Here is a 22,235-nt window from a genome sequence, read left to right as displayed (position 1 = left end):
AGTACCATTATACAAGGCACTGGTGAGACCTCACCTAGAACACTGTGTGCAGTTCTGGTCTCCCATGTTTAAAAAGGATGAATTCAAACTGGAGCAGGTACAGAGAAGGGCTACTAGGATGATCCGAGGAATGGAAAACTTGTCTTATGAAAGGAGACTTAAGGAGCTTGGCTTGTTTAGCCTAACTAAAAGAAGGTTGAGGGGAGATGTGATTGCTCTCTATAAATATATCAGAGGGATAAATACAGGAGAGGGAGAGGAATTATTTCAGCTCAGCACCAATGTGGACACAAGAACAAATGGGTATAAACTGGCCACCAGGAAGTTTAGACTTGAAATTAGATGAAGGTTTCTAACCATCAGAGGAGTGAAGTTTTGGAATAGCCTTCCAAGGGAAGCAGTGGGGGCAAAAGATCTATCTGGTTTTAAGATTCTACTCGATAAGTTTATGGAGGAGATGGTATGATGGGATAATGGGATTTTGGTAAGTAATTGATCTTTAAATATTCAGGGTAAATAGGCCTAATCCCCTGAGATGGGATATTAGATGGATAGGATCTGAGTTACCCAGGAAAGAATTTTCTGTAGTATCTGGCTGGTGAATCTTGCCCATACGCTCAGGGTTTAGCTGATCGCCATATTTGAGGTCGGGAAGGAATTTTCCTCCAGGGCAGATTGGAGAGGCCCTGGAGGTTTTTCGCCTTCCTCTGTAGCATGGGGCACGGGTCACTTGAGGGAGGCTTCTCTGCTCCTTGAAGTCTTTAAACCACGATTTGAGGACTTCAATAGCTCAGACATAGGTGAGGTTTTTCATAGGAGTGGGTGGGTGAGATTCTGTGGCCTGCGCTGTGCAGGAGGTCGGACTAGATGATCAGAATGGTCCCTTCTGACCTTAGTATCTATGAATCTATGAGCTAGTTAAAAATGACTGGGGAAGGGAAAGTAGAGGCTAATTGGAGTACTTTCTATTTAGAAGCAAGGCAAAACACATTACCCTAGATCAGAGATGACCTTAAAGTTCACCTCTTTTGTAAGACTTTAACTAGATAGCCTCCTACTTTAGCCAAAAGAATGAATTCTGCCCCAATTACAAAGGCACTGAGGGTACTGACCACAGTCCTGGGACAGCAGACTGTTCAAGTATGGGAAACTGATCTTCTCTAGTTCATCCAGCTTCTCCTTCAGCTTCTTGACTTGGCTGTCAGAGCGGCTGATTCTCTGCCTCAACAGCTTCAGCTCTCCATTCTTTTTCTCCACCTGCTCCCGTAGGCAGCACACTTCGTTTTTGCTTTGCCTAGAGGAGAAACAGTATGAATGGAGGGAGTCAATGAGCTTACAAGCTCCTGAGGCTGAGATGATGACCTCATTAATTGACATGGGGTTGGCATCTGTCTCTCCCTTCTGACCTACCACAGCCTCTGTTGCTGGCTGAGGGGTAAGGTCTGCAGGGGATGCTGACAAACTTTGGGAAGGTTTCTGAGGGGTTGCAATAAGTGATGAATTAGGGGAGCTTTCTGCTAAGGTCTTATTGTGCCCCATGATGTTGCTACTGCAGCTTGGTTCCACATCTCTCTTTGGCCTTTTCTTCTCAAGTTGCTCTTTTGGGAAAGATGGCTTCTCTCTGGTGTGCTTAGAGGAAAAGCTGTAAGAGTGGAGGGAGCCAATAAATTTGCAAGCCCCAGATACTGGAGGTGTGAAGTCATCAATTGATATACCACTTCTATCAGTTATCCAACTCTCAGTATGGACTGTGCTTTCAGAACAATCATCCACAGATGGTCTTTCTGGCTTTTTCTGGAGTCCTGTCTTTGTGACTAAATTATCAACTAACATCCTTCTCAGAGGCCCTTCCAACTGCCCACAGACATTCTCTCCTTGCTCAGACATTGACCCAATTTCAGTTTGCAGAGTCACCTGCTCCATCTCTTTAGTCCCTTGAATTATCATAAAGTCTTGGTCAGAATATGAGGTTCTCTCAACTACCTCACAGCTTCCTTCCCTTGGTTGATCTCCATCCCACGCAGGTATTTGGCTTGCTATTTTAATTCTACTTTTCACATAATCCTGGTTGTCATCTTTCTTCTCTGTGAGCTGGAAGATAGTTGGCACAGCTGTCGGCTTGAGTAGCCGATGCTGATCTTCCAGCCGTTTGGAGAAACTATCTTTGGTGAAATGCTCACTGCAGAGAAAGGAGTACTTGGTGGGAGTCCAGTTGTCCCTTTGAACTGCTTTTAACCACTGGATCAGACGTTTTGAGTCCTTTAGAGGGAATCTGCAAACAAGAAGCATAAAAAGGGTAAAATAAATGGATATTTCTATAATCAAAGAAGTTCAGTGTTAGCGGACCATAAGTTTTGGAAACCAAAATTATCTAGAAAGCAGTATAGTACTGGTTATGCCTGGTTGATGATTGATTATTGAAAGTTTCAGCGGAATGCTAAATATTCATTTCCTCGGCTGGCAGTTAAATTCCCCTGAGAGGACATAACCAGTTAGCTTTGTGCTACTGTCTATTAAAATCAGTTAGCAAGCACCTGACCACTTCACTATGTATTTATACCAGTCAGACACCATGACTCTCCTTGTAAGTGAGGAAAGACAAGATGTGAATAATGAAACCCTCTGCCCCGAACAACAATCTAATCCATCTACAATCTTCAGGAACTGACTGGTGTTTAAACTGAGTAATGAAGGGATATTAAACAAGATATAAAACATCCTACATTCAGGCCTCAATGCCAAGAAATCATAACATTAACACACACTGTATTTCTTATAGTTGACACAAATGCTTGTTTTAGACTGTTAATGGCACCTATCCAGAAAAAACAAAAACATAACCAGGGACTTCACACACAATCATTTTCATAGAGGAATTCAGTAGATATTCATATCCCATGAAGGAAGAAAAATTAAAAATTAAACTAGGCATACAAGATACAGTTTGAAATGGGCTCACAAAAGTCATCTTCATTTTGAATTTTTGCTTAGCATTACCAATGCTAAGGTTACATTTGGATCTAGGCAGATGGACCCCCGCACCTACACGGAGACCATGGGCTGCATGCAGGTATAGGTGTCTGCCCGCATAGTTCCATTTGCATGTTTGCGACTTTGGACCATATGGCCCTCCATTTTAAGAGAGCATTTGAGGTGAATGTGTTCAGGCAGGAATATTACTCAAACCAACTATGATTACCCATCAACCTTACAAACCAAAAGTAATCAGAAGAACTTTCTGAAATTTCAAAAGATGGCAAAACAAATCACAAAATTCATACAATGAAGGATAATGGATATAAAGATTATGAGCAACTTTGCATAATAGAAAAGACACTGCTTACTGTATTTGCAGATTTTAAGTAAGAGACATACAGAACAGAATCAGCATAGTTAGTATTACTATGTTAGTATTACTTATTTCGTACACAGGAAACATGATTACCTCAATTTCATTACAAACAAGTGTTGTATATAATTTGCTCTTGAGTTGTCTTCAGTTTCTAACTACAAGAGGAAAGCAATATTTTTATCCTGGGTTTTTTGGAAGAGAAAAAGACTAGTACCACAGAGCATTTCTTTAATGGAGTTTCTCTTGGATGCCACCTGCAGTAATAGAATACGTCCCAGAAAGAAAGCTGTTTGTATGTAACTCATGGAACCTCTTTCCCTATTGTTCATTCTGGGCCAAGCTCTCGTATTGTTCAGCAAAGACATAAGAGGGCAAGATTGTGTGCATCCCACATCACCAGCATGAGGGTAGATGATGACAATACTATTACACGTACTAGCTGAGATATGCAGTGGGGGAAATGTGCGTGTGTACAGTCCTTAACGCCAGCCGTGGGCTATAACAAGACTAAGCTGCAGTTTCATGAGCCAGTGGAGACCTTGGAGGGGGTGAAATCCAAGTGTGTGTGTTCCTCATCAATAGCATAAGCAGAGTTACTATGGGCAGATCTACACTAGAAACTTTTGCTAGAATAGCAATGTGAGAGATGGGTGTGATTTTTTTTTTTACAACATGTTTATACCAAGAGAAGCCCTAATGTAGACATAATTATACCAGCAAAAAAGAGCTTTTGTTGGTATAACTTATACCAGCTCCCTGAACAAAATAAACTATACCAGCATTCTTGACAGTATAAGCTGCATCTTAACTAGGAGAGTTTGCCAGTGTAGTTATACCAGCAAAGTTTTTATAATGTAGACTGGACATACATCTAGAGGGAGACCTGCAGGGAAGAAAACACATTGGAGAGTGGGAGGGGAATGCATTTTAGGTCTTGTTTGTATTAGGAAATGTTATTGTGTTTAATCATGATTTTTAACAACATAGTTAGCCAAAATAGACTGACCAGGCTTTGTGGTCAGTGCAGACAAGTCATGTTCAACATGTTGTCAGCTAGACTTCATGATTAACTATGTCATCATATCAAACACGGTATATCTTTGTCTATCTTGACCACAGTCATGGTCAGTTAACTCAGCTGTTAAAAATGATTAAATGCTTGCTTAAACACCACACTTTCTAACGTAGACAAGGCCAAAGGGGTAAAGAGTGAGAACATAAGAACCGTGGGGAAGGGAAGCATGCATCCCTCATTCATCAACAGCCTAAAAACTTAACAGTTGGGATGTCTGCTATAGGAAAATCTGCAGGGTGGGGATATTGGGAAGTGTGTGTGTCTGAGAGAAGGAGAAAAGTAGATTGCAGGGGGGGTGAAGTAGGGAAGGGAGATGTAAGAGACAAAGATGCATGTTCTGTCCTCCATATTAACAACTTTAAGTGCACAGCAGGTCTAAGCAGTTATACTGGTTGGTGGCAGATATAGGGGTGCAATGTGTGTGAGGGAATCAGGGAAGAATGTATATATCCCACATCATAGCCCTAAAGGTACAGCAAGTTTAAACACTTATATGCTGTACAGTTGGAGATTTGTCAGGGTGCAGGATATACATGTGCTGGGGCAGGAGAGAAAGGGGAGGATAAAATTTGTGCAGCTGACAAAAGAGGAAGAAACATGAGAGTCCCTCATCAATCATCTAAGAATGTAGCAGGACTAAACAGCTACACTGGTCAGTGGGAAACCTGCAAAGAGTGGAAGGCAGGGATAGGTGAGTACTTGGCAGTCTGAGGAGGGGAAAATGAGAAGGTGTATGTGCATCTGGTGATGGGGGGATAGCTGTGACTTTCCAACTTAGGAGGATGGAGGACAGATGCAGCTCTGTGTATTTCTGTTGGAGGGATAGGACAGGAGTTTGGCATGTCTAACTTCCTGTCTGGTTGGGGACAAAGAAACAGGACATCTGTCTAGTGGAGGAGAAAAGTGTGAGTCTGTCTATTTATGTGAGGGTAGGGGTGAATGTGTGTCTGTATGCAGGGGCCAGGAAGGAAGAGAGGTAGGTACATTTGTGTCTGTCCATGACAGCGGGGAGGTAGAGGTGTGCGTGTTGGGAGCGGAGGGAGGGAGGCAGGGGTGTACCCAGAGGTAAGTGTAAGTGTGTCAGATTGTGGGAGATACATGTGTTCCTGTTACGGGGTAGATGAATGTGTGTGTGTGAGGGGGGAGCGACAGGTGCACACCAGGTGTAGCTCTGCAAGGGGACAGAGAGGAGGTAGGTGAGTGTCTGTCTGCGGGGGGACAGAGAGTGGTTCGGGGGAGTGGGGAGGTGTTTGTCCATGTGTGGCAGTAGGAAGAGACGGGAGGGGTGGATGATGGGGGAAAGGGAAGAAAGTGGATAGCTGCCTGTCCGGGGGGTGGGTGGGTAGATGGCTTTACCTGTTAAGGATAAGCAGGTGTGTGTCTGTCAGTCTGTGAAGGCAGGTGTGGGTAGAGGTCTGTCTGTCGGGGAGATCTCTCAAGTTGGGACCAGAAAGGGGATCAGTGTCTGTCTATCTGTCTGTCGGGGGGATGAGTCAGTGTCTGTCTGTACAGTCTGTCACTCAGTCAAGGGGTGGGGGAGAGGTCCGGGAAGGGGCGACTCTGTGCCCCGCGATTCCAGCGGGAGCCGGGCTTGGCGGTCGGGGCGGGGGTACTGGGCCGGCTGAAGCGGCCGCTGTTACCTGTGGAAGGAGACGGCTCCTCTATGCACCTTCCCCTGCCGGTTAGAGCAATTCACCGCCGCGCAGCAGATCACCATCTCCGGCCGGTTGGCCCTTCCCCCCACTCCCCTCACCCCTCCCAACACAGGGGCCGAGGCCAGCCGTACAACAAGATGGCGGAGCCAGGTCACCTAAGCTGCCCCTCTTCCCAGGAAAAGGGGTTTCAGTACGATGGTGCCGTCAACAAAGATGGCGACCACCATATGGCCGCCGCCATTTTAGTCGAGGCACCACCGTACAGCACTATCTCCGCAGAGGAGAACTTCCTAATACCCCTCTCTGTGCCCTCACTGGGTCTTTCTTTGACGCGAGGGTTGGGCTTGTGGGGAGCGGATAGGAACGGGAGACTCGAGGGGTTCAAATGAAGCTCAATTGAGGCAGCCATGTTGGAAACAGGGGGCGGGGTTTTCCTGACCGTACTACACGATGGCGGCGCCCACATATCACACGTACCCTCGGTAGATAGGGGTGGGGTTGCGCATAGGGCTGAGATCCGGTAATGGCAAAGCATTTAAAGATCATTCCCTGACCCCGGCTTCAGCCTGGTGCCATATCACTCCATCTCACCTGAGTCCTTCGTTCCGTACAGTAAAATGGCGGCCCCCGTATGGATGAGGAAGCGGGGCAAAGCCGAGGCATGCGGCGAGCTCCCCTCTCGACCTATCCTGACTGAGAAGCGCTGTGAGCCGCTCTCTGATTGGGCGCGCTGGGCTTCTCGTCAGGAGCGGACGGGCTAGGCTGCGGCCTGTGGGTGTATGTGGAGGAGGCAGTAGCTGCAGCTCACTTGGCCCTGGGGCTGCTTAGAGGCAGGAGTCACAGGATGGACGCAGGTGAGCGGCGGCGGGTCCCCTGCCAGAGCTCTGGGCCTGGGCTGGCCCCGCCCCGCCCCGCTGCTCGGCGTGTCGGGCTGGCTGTGTCCCTGCTTCCCTGAGAGCCCGTGTTCTCCCCACACCCGCCATGGGGGAGTAAGGGTGGCGATGTGTGTGGGAGGGAGGCCCTGGGGTGGGGTGTAGTCTGGTCAATCTCCCTTGATGGTTCCCTTGGTAGGGGTTGAGGGGAAGGTCGTGTAGGGATCTATGGGGTGGCTGGGGATCACCAAGGCAGGGGGTGGAGGTAGTAGGGTGTGGGGGTGTGAGCTGGGGATCCCCAAGGTAGGGGTTAAGGGCTTGGGTTCTCCAAGGTAGGGGATGAGCAGGTGGGGTCCATTGTTCATTCAGGGCTAGTTGATCCCATGGTGATCTCACATCTTGATGCTAACTCACATTGAAAGTTAAAAATACACTGGGTCATACACTTTACTTCTCTTCTATATAGGTTCTTGTACCACACTTATCAATGTAGTAGCTGTAGACCAAGCTTACTACACACAGTAAGATGCTCTTTGCCTAGACTGAGGCTTTTTGTATTACTACTTTCTCTCCTATAAGCTGCCTGTGTTTCATCCTCCCATCCCCCTTTATTTCAGGGACTCCCTGTAACCTGATCCCTTCCCTATGCCAGGGGTTCTCTGTGACCCCCATTCCAACATGTCAGGGTTTCTGTGTGTACCCTCCTTTTCCAGGTCTCCCTGTTTTCTTTCTCACAACATCAATATTTTAAGCTCCGTGGAGACATGGGCAAAGCTAAAATGAGGGCTACTGTTATGCTAGAATGTGCTCATTTCTGCCATCAACCTCGTATGCTCACATGGGGAGAGATGTCCACAGGACAGTCTCTATTAAAATATGGTCCGTGTTATGAAAAAGTTCTACAGAACTTGGCATAGGAGGTGTCAAGCATGATATGTATAAGATACCCCCTTAACCATACCCACTTCCTGGGCTCCCCCTGGTAATTAGAGGAAGGGGTGTGGCTTGCATGAGGAAGGACACAAGATTTTTCTCTTAAAGTGATGAGGAAAACGTAACTGTAGGAGAAAGACAGGAGGGACAGCGTGTTGTCATGTAGCACCCTGATAACAAATCAGCAATGGAAACTGTTACAACTTCAAAAAAACTGAGAGGTACTTGTGGCACCTTAGAGACTAATAAATTTATTTGGGTATAAGCTTTCATGGGCTAAAACCCACTTCATCGGATGCATGCAGTGGATAATAGCCCACCTTAATTAATTGGTCTCATTACAGTTGGTATGGCAACACCCATTTTTTCATGTTCTCTGTGTATATATATCTTCCTACTGTATTTTCCACTGCATGCATCCGATGAAGTGGGTTTTAGCCCACGAAAGCTTATGCCCAAATAAATGTTAGTCTCTAAGGTGCCACGAGTATTCCTGGTTTTTTTTGGTGATACAGACTAACACGGTGATACAGGCTACCACTCTGAAACCTGCTACAACTTCAAACACACTGCAGATCCTTGATAAATTGTCTGTTTCTGACAGTCCTAAGGTTTGGCTTTTATATTTGGCAACACTTACGTAACTTTTTATGCCAACAAAGTGCCTTGAATTGAAACAGAACACTGTCCTCCTCCCCAACCCCACGTTATACATGGCAGTTTGGGAAAGGCTGAGTGTATGTATGGAGTGGGAATAGTTTCCTCTTGTTAGGAATGGTTCAGCATTTGAAATTAACTTGGTCAATCATCAGTACCACTCCCTGGAAGCAGCATTTCTTGTTCCACAGGACGCCCTTCTTTCTTCTGCAGCTTGGTGTGTGTGTGGCCTGATGCATGCCATAGAGTATACTAGCTTACAGACTTCAGAAAAGTTTCCTTCTTCCAATTTTTCTCTAGTTTCTTTTGTAATTGGGGTAATGGAAAAGGGCACCTCACTGCTTCAGTGATGTTGGCTTGACTGCCCTGGATGTGGAAATTCACTGTACAGCAAGAGCAGTTAGCTGTGCAGTCTTTCTCCACTGTCCTGGTAATGTTTTGCAGCCCTGTTGTGGAGATACCACTGTCAGAGTGAAATGGTTGGTTGTTCTCCATGACTGTCCATTTCTTGCCTTCTCTGCTCAGAATGCCAACAAGAAAGACAATTAAGGCCAATTGCAGTAGTGGTTTTTGATATGGACAGGTATCCATTAGGAAATGGACTGAGACCTACTCTTTGCAAACAATCATCTGACCGCCATCATAGGGTGGTAATTTTGTTCCCTTCTTTCCAGGGCCACATGTAAGCCACTGACCCATGGGTGAAGGACTTCATATCCAACTCTGATTAATACTCTCCTAAGACATTCAGCCTCTGCTTATTTTCCACCTTGGACCCAGAACTGTGCTCCAGGGCTGCTGCTGCCTTTATTTTTCTTCCTCAGTGGTAGTAGTATTACAACCAGAGTTCTACAGCTGTGGGTATCAAACTGGCTTCCAGTCAGGCTCCCTGACCAGTGCATCATTGCACATAAAAGCACAGTATTTGGTTGCATTTAGCCTAGTGTGCCTGTTGGCTGGAAACAAGATGAATTCACTGAATTTTTCCACTGAATGCATCCGATGAAGTGAGCTGTAGCTCACAAAAGCTTATGCTCAAATAAATTTGTTAGTCTCTAAGGTGCCACAAGTATTCCTTTTCTTTTTGCGAATACAGACTAACATGGCTGTTACTCTGAAACGTTCATGTATGTTTTCCCACTCTTCTCATACTCTCAAATAGCAGAACTGTTTTGTTCAAATGTGTCTAAATATTTGCGTTTGGGTATAAACCAGGTCTGGAGAATTTCAGCCCAACGGGTGGAACTTTTGGAAAGTTATGATCACCTGAAAATGGGGTTTATAGTGAAAATGCTCTGGTAACCTTAAATATACCTGGAACACTAGCATGCCCATTATGATGTGCCATGTGTCATAATTATACTCACTAGGAACCATAACTTAGACTATCTTGACTCTTGCATGTAAATTCTTGACTATGCTGTTGAATGGATGTCATGTCTCACATTTGATTACCTGTGTTTTCTTTTTTAATAAGCAAGAGACGTGCTGGTGTATCTGACTGACATCTGTTGAGTGTGCAGTCTGAGGTTCCAGTTGTGTAGCTGGATCTCCATGGGTGAACCCCTGCATCTTCAGAGAGCCCAGTTGGGGCTCCATGTCAATGTAGGGAACTGTGTGCACAGATCCAGTTGCGGGAGTGGGGCCTTGGAACTCTCATCCTCGGTGTGCATAGTGACTGTGATCAAATCAAATTTTGTGTGCTCTGAGGCTTTGGATTCCCTGAGCACACTGCGTTCTGTAGTGTGCAGCTTGGGAATCCAGTAGACCTGCTTAGCCTCTTCCCATGGCAGCTTTCATTGAATCAGAGCGGGCCCAGCAGGTCCCTCACTCACCACCAGTCTGCCAGCTTCAAATCACATGGCCCTTGTAGAATAGAAAGTTGCAGAACATGTGAAATTTGAATTGAATGCTATTGATTGGAAATACAAATAAATGTGGGGGCAGAAGGGAGAGGAATGACTTTCCAGGGTGCAGGTTGGTTCCAGAGCAGCCCTGAGTAAGAGAGACCCTCTAGGCAAAGTTTAACTTGGCCATCTGAACCAGCTCACATGCAGCGTTCGAGATATATGGGAAGTGGTATATATTGCTGACTGAAAGGGGGACAAAGTGGAGAGTCATGTATTACGTAAATGCAGTCCCCGTCTTTCCAATTTACTTAAACAAGTATTTGCACTGAGTGTTTGATCCATGACAAGTTTGAAAATCTAAAAATAAGCTATCTTTGAGTAATGAGCTCTAAAACTTGTCTTAAAAGAGTCTTAACATTTTTTTTATGTTAAAACAATCTCAAGTGACTGCACAGAGTTATGCGAAACTTAATAATAAATCCACCTTTGGGTGGCAAATGAGCCTGTGAATCGGGGGGGAAAGGGGAGAGCCAAGGGAGAAGGTTATTTTTGACTCGAAAATACAGGCTTATGAAAATACCATCTGTGAGAAATAGCACCAAACATACAGGAACTTTGTGCTATCAATGCTTATCTGTCTACACTATTATCAGTCTACACTATTATCAATCTTTTGTAGTAAGGAGAAGGTGAAAGAAGATAAACCAAAGTGTGGACTGTTGGTGGTTTCTGAAAATCTGCCTTGTTACATGGGTCTGGCTCTAATCCTTTTTTCTGGCTGCTACATCATATTAATATTTTCCTATGGAAAGAATTGCTGTGCTTGCAGGGGAGTTGTAGTCAATGGGAAGAGGAGACCATTATCTTTATTAAGATGTGGTCCGTACTGTGAAAAAGTTTGAGAACTTTGGTACAGGTAATCTACTTCCTTATCTGTCCAATCAGATATTAATTTGGAATTAGTCCCCCATTTATTAGACAGGGCCCCATTCCTTAAAGAAAACTACAGTTTAGCCCAGTGATGGCAGTTTTCTGCTGCTTTTGTTTTCCCTTTGACACTCGGATCATGCTATTCCCAGTTAGAAAGACCAGGGGGCAGAAGATCTAAGTGAGATCTGTGGGGTCTCATTGACAAAACAAGACAAACAAGATGTTTTATCTGAATGTAATATGCATTAACCTACATGGCTAAAAGGAGGGGTAGAATCTCTTTGTGACCCTCTGTGCTAAGAAAATATATCATCATACAAACTGTAGAGGACTTATTGACCACACCTGTTAAAACTGGGATAACACTTAGCAAGGCTGAGGGCTTGTCAACACGGTGGTCACAAATATCTATTGTGCTTTAAATTCATAACCTAACTTAATCTAAACTAACCTTCAAATGTAGGCAAGCCTTAAATGTACTGGTTATAAACCACCAATTTCTAAGTTCAGGAAAAACTGAATTTATGTATATAGAATTCTACTCATGAAATTAGGATGAAGGACAATGAAATCAGCAGGTGGCGACTGAGAAATGGCCGCTGAGTCACACCAGAAAGCTAAGAGGGTACACCCCCAGTTAGAGGGAAATGGAGTGTGCTGTGTGGTGTTCATGTCAGCTGTATCACTGGGTAATTTATTGAATCTTGTGTCAGCTAAAAGCGCAGCTGAGCATATCTTGTCTGTACAGCATAACTAAGTAAAGCTGTTACAATTTGATGTGTAGTTCGCTCAAGTTTATTCAAGAATAACACGTGCAAGTAAAAAGTGATTTGAACTGAATCTTCTAACACTTTTATTAGGAACATTTTCTTTGGAGCTCAGATCAACCGTTCCCAAGGCACAGAGTGGAGCCCTGTTTTCGCTAAAACATTGTGCAGAACCTCCCAACAGCTTGCTTGTTCATTCCTGTGGAGAGGACCACAGCCCTGATTGGGAACGCCTTGCAATAGACTACACTGCTGGATTGTTTTGTAATGTGCAATCAGAGCTGGATACTTATGTTAGAAAAGACAGATGTTGAAGTATTGAGCAACGTCATGTTTTGAAGGAAACTAGTAGAATGGATCATGTACAAGCCTGCAACCTCTAGATTGGATGCCTCAGCATAGCTCCCATTGTTTCCCGTGATTTATCGTGTGACATGCATAAAGAACATCTCGTCTTTTCCCCCACACTGCAAACTTTTTTTTTTTTGAGCAAAGACCTTTGCATGTTTGATTCTAACAAGGGAGCAATTTTTAGAACCCTCAGAAGGGACTGACCGTCTTTGAGAAGGATATTTAGTATCCATGCTAATTTAATCCTAGGCTTCTCACTGCACCACCAAAAAAATTTACTCTGGGAAGAAGGGACTTGTTTGTTAATAACAAACCTGGAAATTCCGGAAGGATATTAAACCTCCTACATGAGGGTTTAAACCAATCTCAAATTATTAGAGACCAGGTTGAGACCTATGTTGGGAAGGGGCAGATTATCCCACATCTGCCTGTTCCAGGGTTCTTGCATCTCTCTCTGAAGCAGCTGATACTGGCCACTGTCAGAGACAGGGTACTGGACTAGATGGATCTTGGGTCTGATCAGGTTTGGCAATTCCTGTGTGTTGGTTCAATCCTGAGCTTTTCCTCACTGATGCAGTAATTTTTCACAGCTTGCTGATTTCATCAAAGCACTGTGGTCTAATGGGCAGAGCATGGGATTGAGACTCCAGAGACCTGCGTTCTGTTCCTGACTCTATTAATAGCCCGACTGGGTGACATTAGGCAACTCATTTCCCCATTCCGTGCCTCAGTTTCCCCATTTGTAAAATGGGAATGATACTGAGCACCTTTATAAAGTGCTCTGAGATCAACTCATGAAATGCATTATATAAGAGTTGGGTGGTATTTATTATTTTGATCAATAGCGTTCTTACCAGAGCTCAGACTAGCTGCTCAACATGTAGGCATGTTACTATAACATTGGAATTGTGTGGAAATGCATCCGATGAAGTGAGCTGTAGCTCACGAAAGCTTATGCTCTAATAAATTTGTTAGTCTCTAAGGTGCCACAAGTACTCCTTTTCTTATTGGAATTGTGAAGTGATCAATCCTGTATAACTATATCTTACATTATTTTAAACTGGAAAAAACAAACCACAATGCATGTGATTTCTGTGTGTTTTCTGTTTCTCACCAGCTACTCTGACCTATGATACTCTCAGGTTTGAGTATGAAGACTTCCCTGAGACCAAAGACCCTGTTTGGATACTGGGGAGAACATACAGTGTGTTCACAGGTACTTCACTCACCTGCTAGTACTTACACACTGCTTTTCAGGGCTTGAGGGCTTTACATACATCTAACCATCCCATGTAGTGTTTTGAACTCTTATGTGATCCCAGCTTTTTCTAAGTAGCATCCTGCAGAAGTGCAGCCCCTGCTTGCTAGTGCAGTTGTGTGTTCTCCTGCATGTTGCCAGGATAGCCTTTGCTGCTGCCTTCAGACATTCCTGCTGCATTTTTGGAGAAAATTGTCTTTTTTTTTTTTTTTTTTTTTTTTTTTTTTTTGGCTACAGGGGTTGTAGAACACCCTCTCCTTCCGCTTTTCTGCCTGGAGATACAGGGTCGTGATGCTTAAAATTAGGGAAGTCTAACGCTGGAAAGGAGAGGCTGAAGTAGTAAAGACTGTTTCCCCCAAACATGGCCCTGTTTTTTCTTCCCAGGCCTCTCCTGCCCTGTAGGCCGGATCTTTGACTGGCCTTCATGCAATAGTCCCCTGCTCCTGTCAAGCCAGGCACTTTCATCAGTGAAAGTTATTCAGAGGTGGGATTTAGGTAGGGTTTGATGCCTTTCTCAGGGATGTCACATATGTGTGTGTGTGTGTTTGTTTTTCTGAAAATTCTTCAGAGAAGGAGGAGATCCTGTTGGATGTGACCTCTCGGCTTTGGTTCACATACAGAAAAAACTTTCCTGCCATTGGTAAGTAGCACAGATACAGTTAAGAAAATAACTATACTGTAAAGGAGTCTGGCTTATCTCTTGGGGCCTGATCCAATGGGAGCATTTCCATTGACCTCAGTAGGCTTTGGATCTGTAAAAGGTGCCATCTCGTGAGAAATAAGCATCTGAAGTGCAGTGGATTGGCAGTAAAGTACTGGAGTAGTTTCAGAAAACGCCATTTTAAAGAGAGACCTGAACTGTGAACAACAACCTACTGCAGTGCTACCGTAGCTTTCCAAGGTGTGAGGAGAGCACCTATCAAAGCCACCACATTTAGCACCTATCCCTGGCCTTTTATTAACATTTGGTTACATCTTGGGCAGCGATGGATGTGGAGGAAGTGTACTACTTTCCCATAAGAGGGAAGTGGACGGTCCAGTGGTTAGGGTGCTAGCTTGGGACTAGGAGACATGGGTTCAATTCCTTGCTCTTCCACAGACTCCCTGTGTGTCCTTGGCCACCTCAGCCTCTCTCTGCCTCAGTTCCCTACCTGTACAATGTTGAGAATAGCACTGCCCTGCCTCACCAGGGTGTTGAGGATAATTCCATTAAAGACTGAGGTGCTCATGCACTCCATTAACGGGCCAGATAAACACCACCCTAGGTAATGCCAAATTGGTGTCCTGAGCCCCTTTTGTGAGGCAATCCTGCAGTGTTGCTTTTAAATGGTAATCCAGACTTCCAGAAAGGGCAGATAGCTAGCATTAATTTTGCAGGTGATTTTTCTGAATAAAATTATCTTAAATCCTTCCAGTAACTGAAGCAATTTTCTCTTAATAAGCAGGATGGATTTGATTTAAATCTCTAGTCAGGAAAACTCTATTTAATCATGGATTTCTACATAAAAGTGCATTCTTGTTTGGTTATTTCATTTATCAAAGGTAATTGAAGTAGATATTTATGAAGTCATTGGGAGGTGAATGATCTCCAATTCAACAGGTTAATCATGAATATTTGGAGGATTTTCTTGCCATGCTATATTAGGAGAAGAACATCATCAGACAGACATTTAAAATAGTTTTATTTAACTAAAACAACACCATTATGTATTCTGGATATTTTTCTTCAACAGCAAAAATATTTTAACAAAACAAGCATACGAATTTTTGAATTTAAACATTCAAGTTTTTTAAAATCAGGTTTGTTTTTGTTAAAATTAACTAAAATAGTTAAATAGACTGTCAGCAAGGTCAACATGAGAAATTTAAAATATTGGCTTCTGCAGCTAACTCAGTCGTCTTCACCTTCATTTTCCTGTTTGTTCATAATCTGGAAAAGAAAAACAAGCTTTCCTGCTTTTTCAGGTCCCAAACGATTTCTCAATTTGGAATGAATTAGTCCAAAGGAAGAAAATATTCTTTCTACACCGACGAAAGAAGCTACTGCTGTTAAAAGTGAGATTATCACTTCAACAGTCTCTGAATCCAAGTGCTTAAGTGACTTTCACCAGTTCACTGGTGTGACTTTCTTTAAAACATCAGCAAACATATTTCTTGAAAAGTTCATCCTTAGCTCTGAAGTTTATTATAGTTGGCATTATGGAGGGATGATTGCTGGATGTCCATGTCATAGCCATCTCCCCTTCTTCAGCAGCTAAGGGTTTGACCCTGGTACCGAGTATTGAGAATATTTTCAAGAAAATGAGCTGGAGATGGTGCTTGTTCCATTTGTTTTTTTTAATGCTTGTAATTTAACTCTGTCATTGCATATTTCTCATTTTAAGATCTCACTCAGTTCCTTCCAAATTTCAACAGTGTCAGCAGTAAAACAGCTATTTCCCTGTATTTTGTTCAAGACTACAGAAATAGGTTTCAGGGTACTCAGCATGTGTTCAACATTTCTGTTAAGCCCAATATTGAGAACTTTGGCTGTGACAGTGCCATCTATTTTTTCACAAACGGTCATCAGATTAGGCCAGTTCTTGATATAATGCTCAAAACAGTCCACTACTGAGTTCCATCACACATCTTGTGGGAGAGTTAGCTTGGTTCCTCCCACTTTTTTCAGAGCAGCTGCTGCAAAGTGGTGGTACGGAAGTATTTTTCAATTTCAACGACATTCCTTTATTTGTGAGACACTGAAGTCTTTGGCTAGGAGATGCATCAAATGAGCACTGCAACCATATGTTGCTAGCTTGGGACTCTCTTGGATACATTTGCAGCATTGTCTATGACCAAGCTACATATTAGACATTTGAATTGTTTTTCAGTTTGTTAGAGCTTTTACTGCTACTTCTTGTAAGTATTCTGTTGTGTGTGCATTTCCTGATGTATCAATTGTTTCCGTAAGGAAGACATTCCCTTTTTTTGTCACACAAGCTCATACAACAGGATCATTATGGACATTGCTCCACCCATCAAGACCCAGGTTAACAATTTTACCCTCTAGACCTTTTGCACACTGCTCAATTTCTCTTTCATACGCTTTATCCAGCAATTTGCCTGCGACATCTGTACTGTTGGGTGGACTGTATCCTGGTTTTAATGACTGAACCATGTTAATGAAGTGTGGTTTCTCAATCATATGGAAAGGAGAGTTTGTTGCATAAACAAACTGGGCAGTTTTTTCATCAATTACCTCTTTTTGTAATCTGTTGGTTCTTACCACAAATTTATCTGTGGTTGTTTCTGGAGATGGAGATCCTTTTCTTTTCACTACAGGTGATATACTGTGGCTATGTGACATACATGATGTGACTGAAATGCTGTCATTGGCTATCCTGAAACTATAGAAAATGATGTTGATCTTGAAGGTGGATAGTCTTCAAAATCCTGTATGTTGAGGATGGATTCTCCTAAACAAAATAAATCAATGCAGTTATTTAATTATTATTACTGTATTGCTCAGTTAGTATTACTCAGTTGCATTAACTGACACTCAGTACTACTTTAAAGGTGAAATCGTAAAAGGAAGATCTGCCTATTTCAGCTATTTTTATCACAACTGCATCTAAAATGATAGTACCATAGAGTAACAACTATATTTTTTGCTCAAACATGAGAATTCAAGAATAGTCCAGAAGGAAGACAGGCAGTCCTTAAAGAAGTATGAAATAAAAAAGTTGACCGACCTGATGAAAGCAGCATGTCTGAACATGCAGGATCTTCATCTTCAGCGCAGCTTCCTCCTGGGAAGGAACACTTCTCATGAAGTTGTTTCATTTGGGCAACTAGGTCTTGCATTTCTTTGTTGCATTTGCATGCGTGCCTGTTTTACCCACAGGTAGAGAACGTCATTAAAATATTCCCAAACCTGGTCTTTTATGGCCTGCTTCCATTATAGGTTCTCCCTTCTAATGAGAGAATGGTATGGGAGATCTCAAATCAATGAAGGATACACTCGGAAAGATCTCAAGACTTCTGGAATATGCTGCTCAAACAGTTTCACTTTTGTTTCTACTGCCTGTCCCTCCCTTCTCACATTTATCTCCAGACTTCTTCTCCTTGTTCAGATCTATTCTGCCCCCAACAGTCTTCTATTCATTGAAGTTTTTGAAACTTTGCACTTTTAGAGAGAGGTAAGGGATTGACTCGGTGTACACAAATTTGCAGAGGGACAATAGGGTTGAGGTCTGTTATTTCTCTCCTCGATTTATTTATTTATTTATTTATTTATTTAAAACCATTTTTGATGTTAATAAGCATGTTATCTCTGGAGACACAAATCCACAGTCTGAGAACTGCAAAACTAAGCATCTCTGATGGTATCTTCTAGACTAAGCACTGAATCCCATTGGGTGGGTAGATAGATTAACCTCAATAATCTATACAAAAACCCCTGGAATCACACAAGATTGGGTCCCATGAACTATTGGAACTCATTTACAAAACTTTTCTTAAACGTTACATGACTATACTGTCTCGTACTATAGAATTAGAATTTATAATCCCTATTCCATGATGAGATACATTATAGCTCAAAGATACCTTAATTAAAACTATCTTTAGATCGGTTTTTTTTTGATAAAATGCTTTTTGAGGAAAAAAACTATTTTTTTTTTAAAAAATCATTTATTTTTATCCACCCTGTTAATAAGTTCTTATCAATCCCTACAAATACAGTATTGGGTTATTTACACTTCATAGAAAGTTGAATACTCCAAATTTAACTGGTAGGATAGAATAGTTAATGCTTGATGCACTTGCTGTAACTACATTTTGTTTCTCCTGGAAATAAGGCAACTATTGATACAATTGATAGATAAAGATGTATGTAGGAGACTCTTTCCCTTGCTGGAAGAAAGGAAGAATTCTTGTGCTTAACACAAAATAAAGTAATACAAAATGTAAAATAAAACATCTGTATGGGATTTCTATTGTACTCAAACTGAAGCAAAGAGCTGAGATAAAAGCTAGAGGTGGAACAAAGAAATTGCACCTTAAAGCATCATACACAATTCATGGTAAACATACTAGGAATTATGTGCAAATGGGGGATGAACTGTAGTGATAGAATGAAAATTCTCCTCTGGATCAATGACTAGTTTTCATGGGTCCTCTTCCTGAATATGATTCTGCTATTTTCTTCTTGTGCAATTTTATACATAAAAATTGGATGGAAATCCGAGGACAATTTAATACAGGCTAGCTGGTTGCATTGAAGCTAAGGCTACATCTACACTAGAAACTTCAAAGCGCTGCCGTGGGAGTGTTTTGAAGTGTGTGTGTGTGTGTGTGTGTGTGTGTGTGTGTGTGTGTGTGTGTGTGTGTGGTCCTGCATGAGCGCTGGGAGGGAGCTCTCCCATTGCTACTGGTAACCCACCTCCTCGAGGGGAATAGCTCTGAGCGCTGGGAGTCTGTCCACACTAGCACTTTAAAGCGCTCAAACTTGCTTTTCACCCCCCTGAGCCAGCAAGTTAGAGCACTATAAAATGTAAGTGTAGACAAGCCGTTAGACTGATTCCTGGGGGGTTAACATTGACTGAGTACATAAGTTAACCCCTTTCACGTCTATGTCTACACTAGGGCAAAGGTTGAGGTTAGATCAGGGTTAGCTAATGTTTTAGCAAGTCTAATCTGATCTCAACCTCTCTGTGTAAATTAAACAAACCCTAGATGAACTTAACTTGTTCCCCTGAACTCAGTGTAGTTGTAGCTGTGTCGGTCCCAAGATATTAGAGACAAAAGGAATGTGAGGTAATATCTGTTGTTGGACCAACTTCTGTTGAGGGGGAGAGAGACAAGCTTTTGAGCTACATAGAGCTCTTCTGCAGGTCTGGGAAAGGTACTTAACATGTTGCAGCTAAATGCAAGGTGGAACAAGTCATTTAGTGTAAGTAGTTAGCACATTCTAAGGGACCTTTTTAAAGTAATGGCCCGTTAACACCTCTGCAGTCACGGAATCAAAAATTGAGTTAGTGGGTTACAGATTGTTGTAATAAGCCATAAATCCAGTTTGTTCAGTCCATGATTTATAGTGTCTAGCAGAGTTATGAATTTAAGATCCCAGGCTCATCTTTTGCAAGCGTTTTGTGTAGGTTTCCTTTGATAGGTCAGATATACATTGTGAAAAGTGTTCACCCACAGGTGATGGGGTGTTTTGTCTTATTTTCCTGTCCGAGTTTATTCGAGAGCATAGTGATTGATTTCATCCACATTGTGGTGGTTGGGGCATATAGTGCACTGGATGAGGTATATCACATGTTGTGATAGGCGTGTGTAGGATCCATGGGTCTTGAAAGATATGTTGGGGGGTGGGTGTTGATCATTTTAGCTGTGGATCTGTCTGCAGATATTGCATCTGTTCTGGCAGGGGATGGTGCCGCTTTGAGTTGGCATGTTGTGGTCTGTGGGGAGCTTGCTTCTGATGAGCTTGGAGAGTTTGGGGGGTTGTTTGAATGCCAGAATAGAGGTTCAGGAGATGTCTTTCAGGATGGGATCCCCACTGAGTATGGGTTATAGTATGATACCCCATATGGGTTTCAATATGGGGTGATAGGTGATGACTAGGGGGGGTTATTTCTGTGTTGAAGCAGGTTATCTCCTGGGTATTTAGGTGGCCCATTCCATGATGCAATCTACTTCTCTGGTGGAAAATCCTTGTTTGGTGAAGGCAGTTTTAAGTGTGTGAAGGTGTATATCCCGGACTTTCTCCTCAGAGCATATTCTGTGGTATCTGAGTGTCTAGCTGTACATAAGATTTCTTGGTGTATTAAGGGTGGTCATTGGATCTATGAAGGTAAGTGTGGTGATCTGTGGGTTTCTTGTGTGGTTATCTGCAGGATTCCCTTGCTGAAGCTGGTTGGTATTTAGGAGGTTGATACTAATGTGGGAGTGTTCCAGAAAGAGTTTAATGGATGTGTGGTGGTGGTTGAAATTGTGGTGGAAATCTATAAGGGAGTTTAAGCCATGGTGGAAATCTATAAGGGAATTTAAGCCATCTGTCCAGAAGATCATCAATTTTTGTGTCGTCGGTTTTGTGGTACATTTGTCCAGACGTTTTTCTTCAAGGTAGCCCGTGAAGGGGTTGGCATATTGGGGAGCTATCCTAGTACCTAGGGCTGCTCCCATGGTTTGGAGGAAGTGTTTGTTGTTGAATGTAAAATTGTTATGGGCAAGGATGGAATGAATGAGTTTGGCGATGTGTTTGGGGTGGATATCTAAGAGTTGTCCATTGTCTTGTAAATATTTGAGGTAGGCAGCTATGCCGTCGTTGTGAGGGATGTTGCGCAGGGAAGTGACATCCATGGTGGTGAGGATGGTGTTCTGAGAGTGGTTGTTAATGTTCTGGAGTTTGTGGAGGAAGTCTGTGTGTCCTCAAGGAAGCTGGTCTTTTGTTTGAGTGGTTTGAGGATGATTTATGAGTCCCAGTATTCCTTCAGTACGAGTGTTGTGACCAGATATGATGGATCTGTCTGGATTCCCTTGTTTGTGTACCTTGGAAAGAATGTAGAAGGTCCCTGGGGTGAGTTCCTGGGGATAAAGTTGTAGAGTTTCTCTTGAAGTTGTTTGGGGAAGGATTTGATGATATCCCTAAGTTCCCGGGTAAATCGTGGTGTGGGATCATCTTTCAGTTCTTCATAGTAAGTGGTGTTGGAGAGTTGTCAGTTTGCCTCATCAATGACATCATGGTTGAGGACTACCGTGGCACCGCCTTCATCTGCTGGCTTGATCTCTATCTTGTGGTTAGATTTTACGGACTTTATGGGTGTCCTCTTAGTAATGGAGAGATTACGGTGGATGTGATGTTTAAGGATTTTTGCAGTCAATTTTTTTCCCCTGAAGCAATCAATGTAATGATCACGAGTGCAGTTTCATCCGCTCTATGGTGCCCACTCAGATTTTTTTTTTTTTCTTATGATTGTTGGTGGGGATGTGGTCATTGTGAGTGGTGTCATTGTTGTGAAAGAATTCTTTGAGGCAGAGACGGTAGAAGAAGAGGACCTGAAGAAGAGCTCTGTGTGGCTCGAAAGTTGTCTCTCACCAACAGAAGGTGGTCCAATTTAAAAAAAAAAAAAAAAAAAAAAAAAAAAAAAAATTACCTCACCCACTTTGTGTCTCTGTTCCCGTGAATATCAGATAACTTAAAATTCTACAGGCTTAATTTATGAACTTGACTAATTCTATCCCAGTTTACAGTAGAAAGTAGCAAGACCACAGATGCAAGCTTTCTTCTCTATTAGTGAAACAGCAGGGACCCCCAAAAAAGTACCTAGGGGAAGCACGAGATAAAGTGTCTGTGGCCCAACAAGCTTCCACAGCTCTTTAAATGTCTGCTTCTACAGCTCTTTCGCTCTTTTCCATTCCCATCTCTGTGCCCTTTTCTGTGCTGCTTCCATGCAAGCAGTGACTTTCCAAGAAAGCCCCAAGATGTGCCCGTGCTATAATCAAGTAATCATTTGATCTTATTCTGCTGTAAATCTTGTCCTCACCCCT

At 42.9% G+C, this 22,235-nt stretch overlaps 2 protein-coding genes across 7 annotated transcripts in view; one reads left to right on the top strand and one right to left on the bottom strand.

Moving 5' to 3' along the window:
• THAP4 (THAP domain containing 4) overlaps positions 1–6,487 on the bottom strand; it is an 81,083-nt gene extending 74,596 nt beyond the window's left edge. Inside the window, exons 1-3 of one of the 5 annotated variants that reach the window (XM_043492420.1) lie at positions 6,068–6,192; positions 3,446–3,507; positions 1,113–2,272 (exon numbers count right to left, since the gene is read on the bottom strand). In XM_043492420.1, the coding sequence (XP_043348355.1) occupies positions 1,113–2,272; positions 3,446–3,456 (1,171 nt within the window). In that variant the 5' untranslated portion in view covers positions 3,457–3,507; positions 6,068–6,192. Of the gene's footprint in view, positions 1–1,112; positions 2,273–3,445; positions 3,508–6,067 lie in introns of all 5 variants that reach the window. The other 4 variants (XM_043492419.1, XM_043492421.1, XM_038417191.2 and 1 more) reach the window with 4 other exon arrangements.
• A 93-nt stretch (positions 6,488–6,580) lies between these two features.
• The window catches only part of ATG4B (autophagy related 4B cysteine peptidase), a 44,864-nt gene continuing 29,209 nt past the window's right edge, over positions 6,581–22,235 (top strand). Inside the window, exons 1-3 of one of the 2 annotated variants that reach the window (XM_043492422.1) lie at positions 6,581–6,936; positions 13,560–13,658; positions 14,269–14,340. In XM_043492422.1, coding sequence (XP_043348357.1) covers positions 6,927–6,936; positions 13,560–13,658; positions 14,269–14,340 — 181 coding nt within the window. In that variant the 5' untranslated portion in view covers positions 6,581–6,926. The remainder of the gene's footprint in view (positions 6,937–13,559; positions 13,659–14,268; positions 14,341–22,235) is intronic. The other variant, XM_043492423.1, reaches the window with a different exon arrangement.

The sequence above is a fragment of the Dermochelys coriacea genome, chromosome 9, assembly GCF_009764565.3.
Source record: "Dermochelys coriacea isolate rDerCor1 chromosome 9, rDerCor1.pri.v4, whole genome shotgun sequence".
NCBI lineage: Eukaryota > Metazoa > Chordata > Testudines > Dermochelyidae > Dermochelys > Dermochelys coriacea.
Note: the sequence above shows the minus strand (reverse complement) of the source record. Positions and strands in the feature narration are given on the sequence as shown.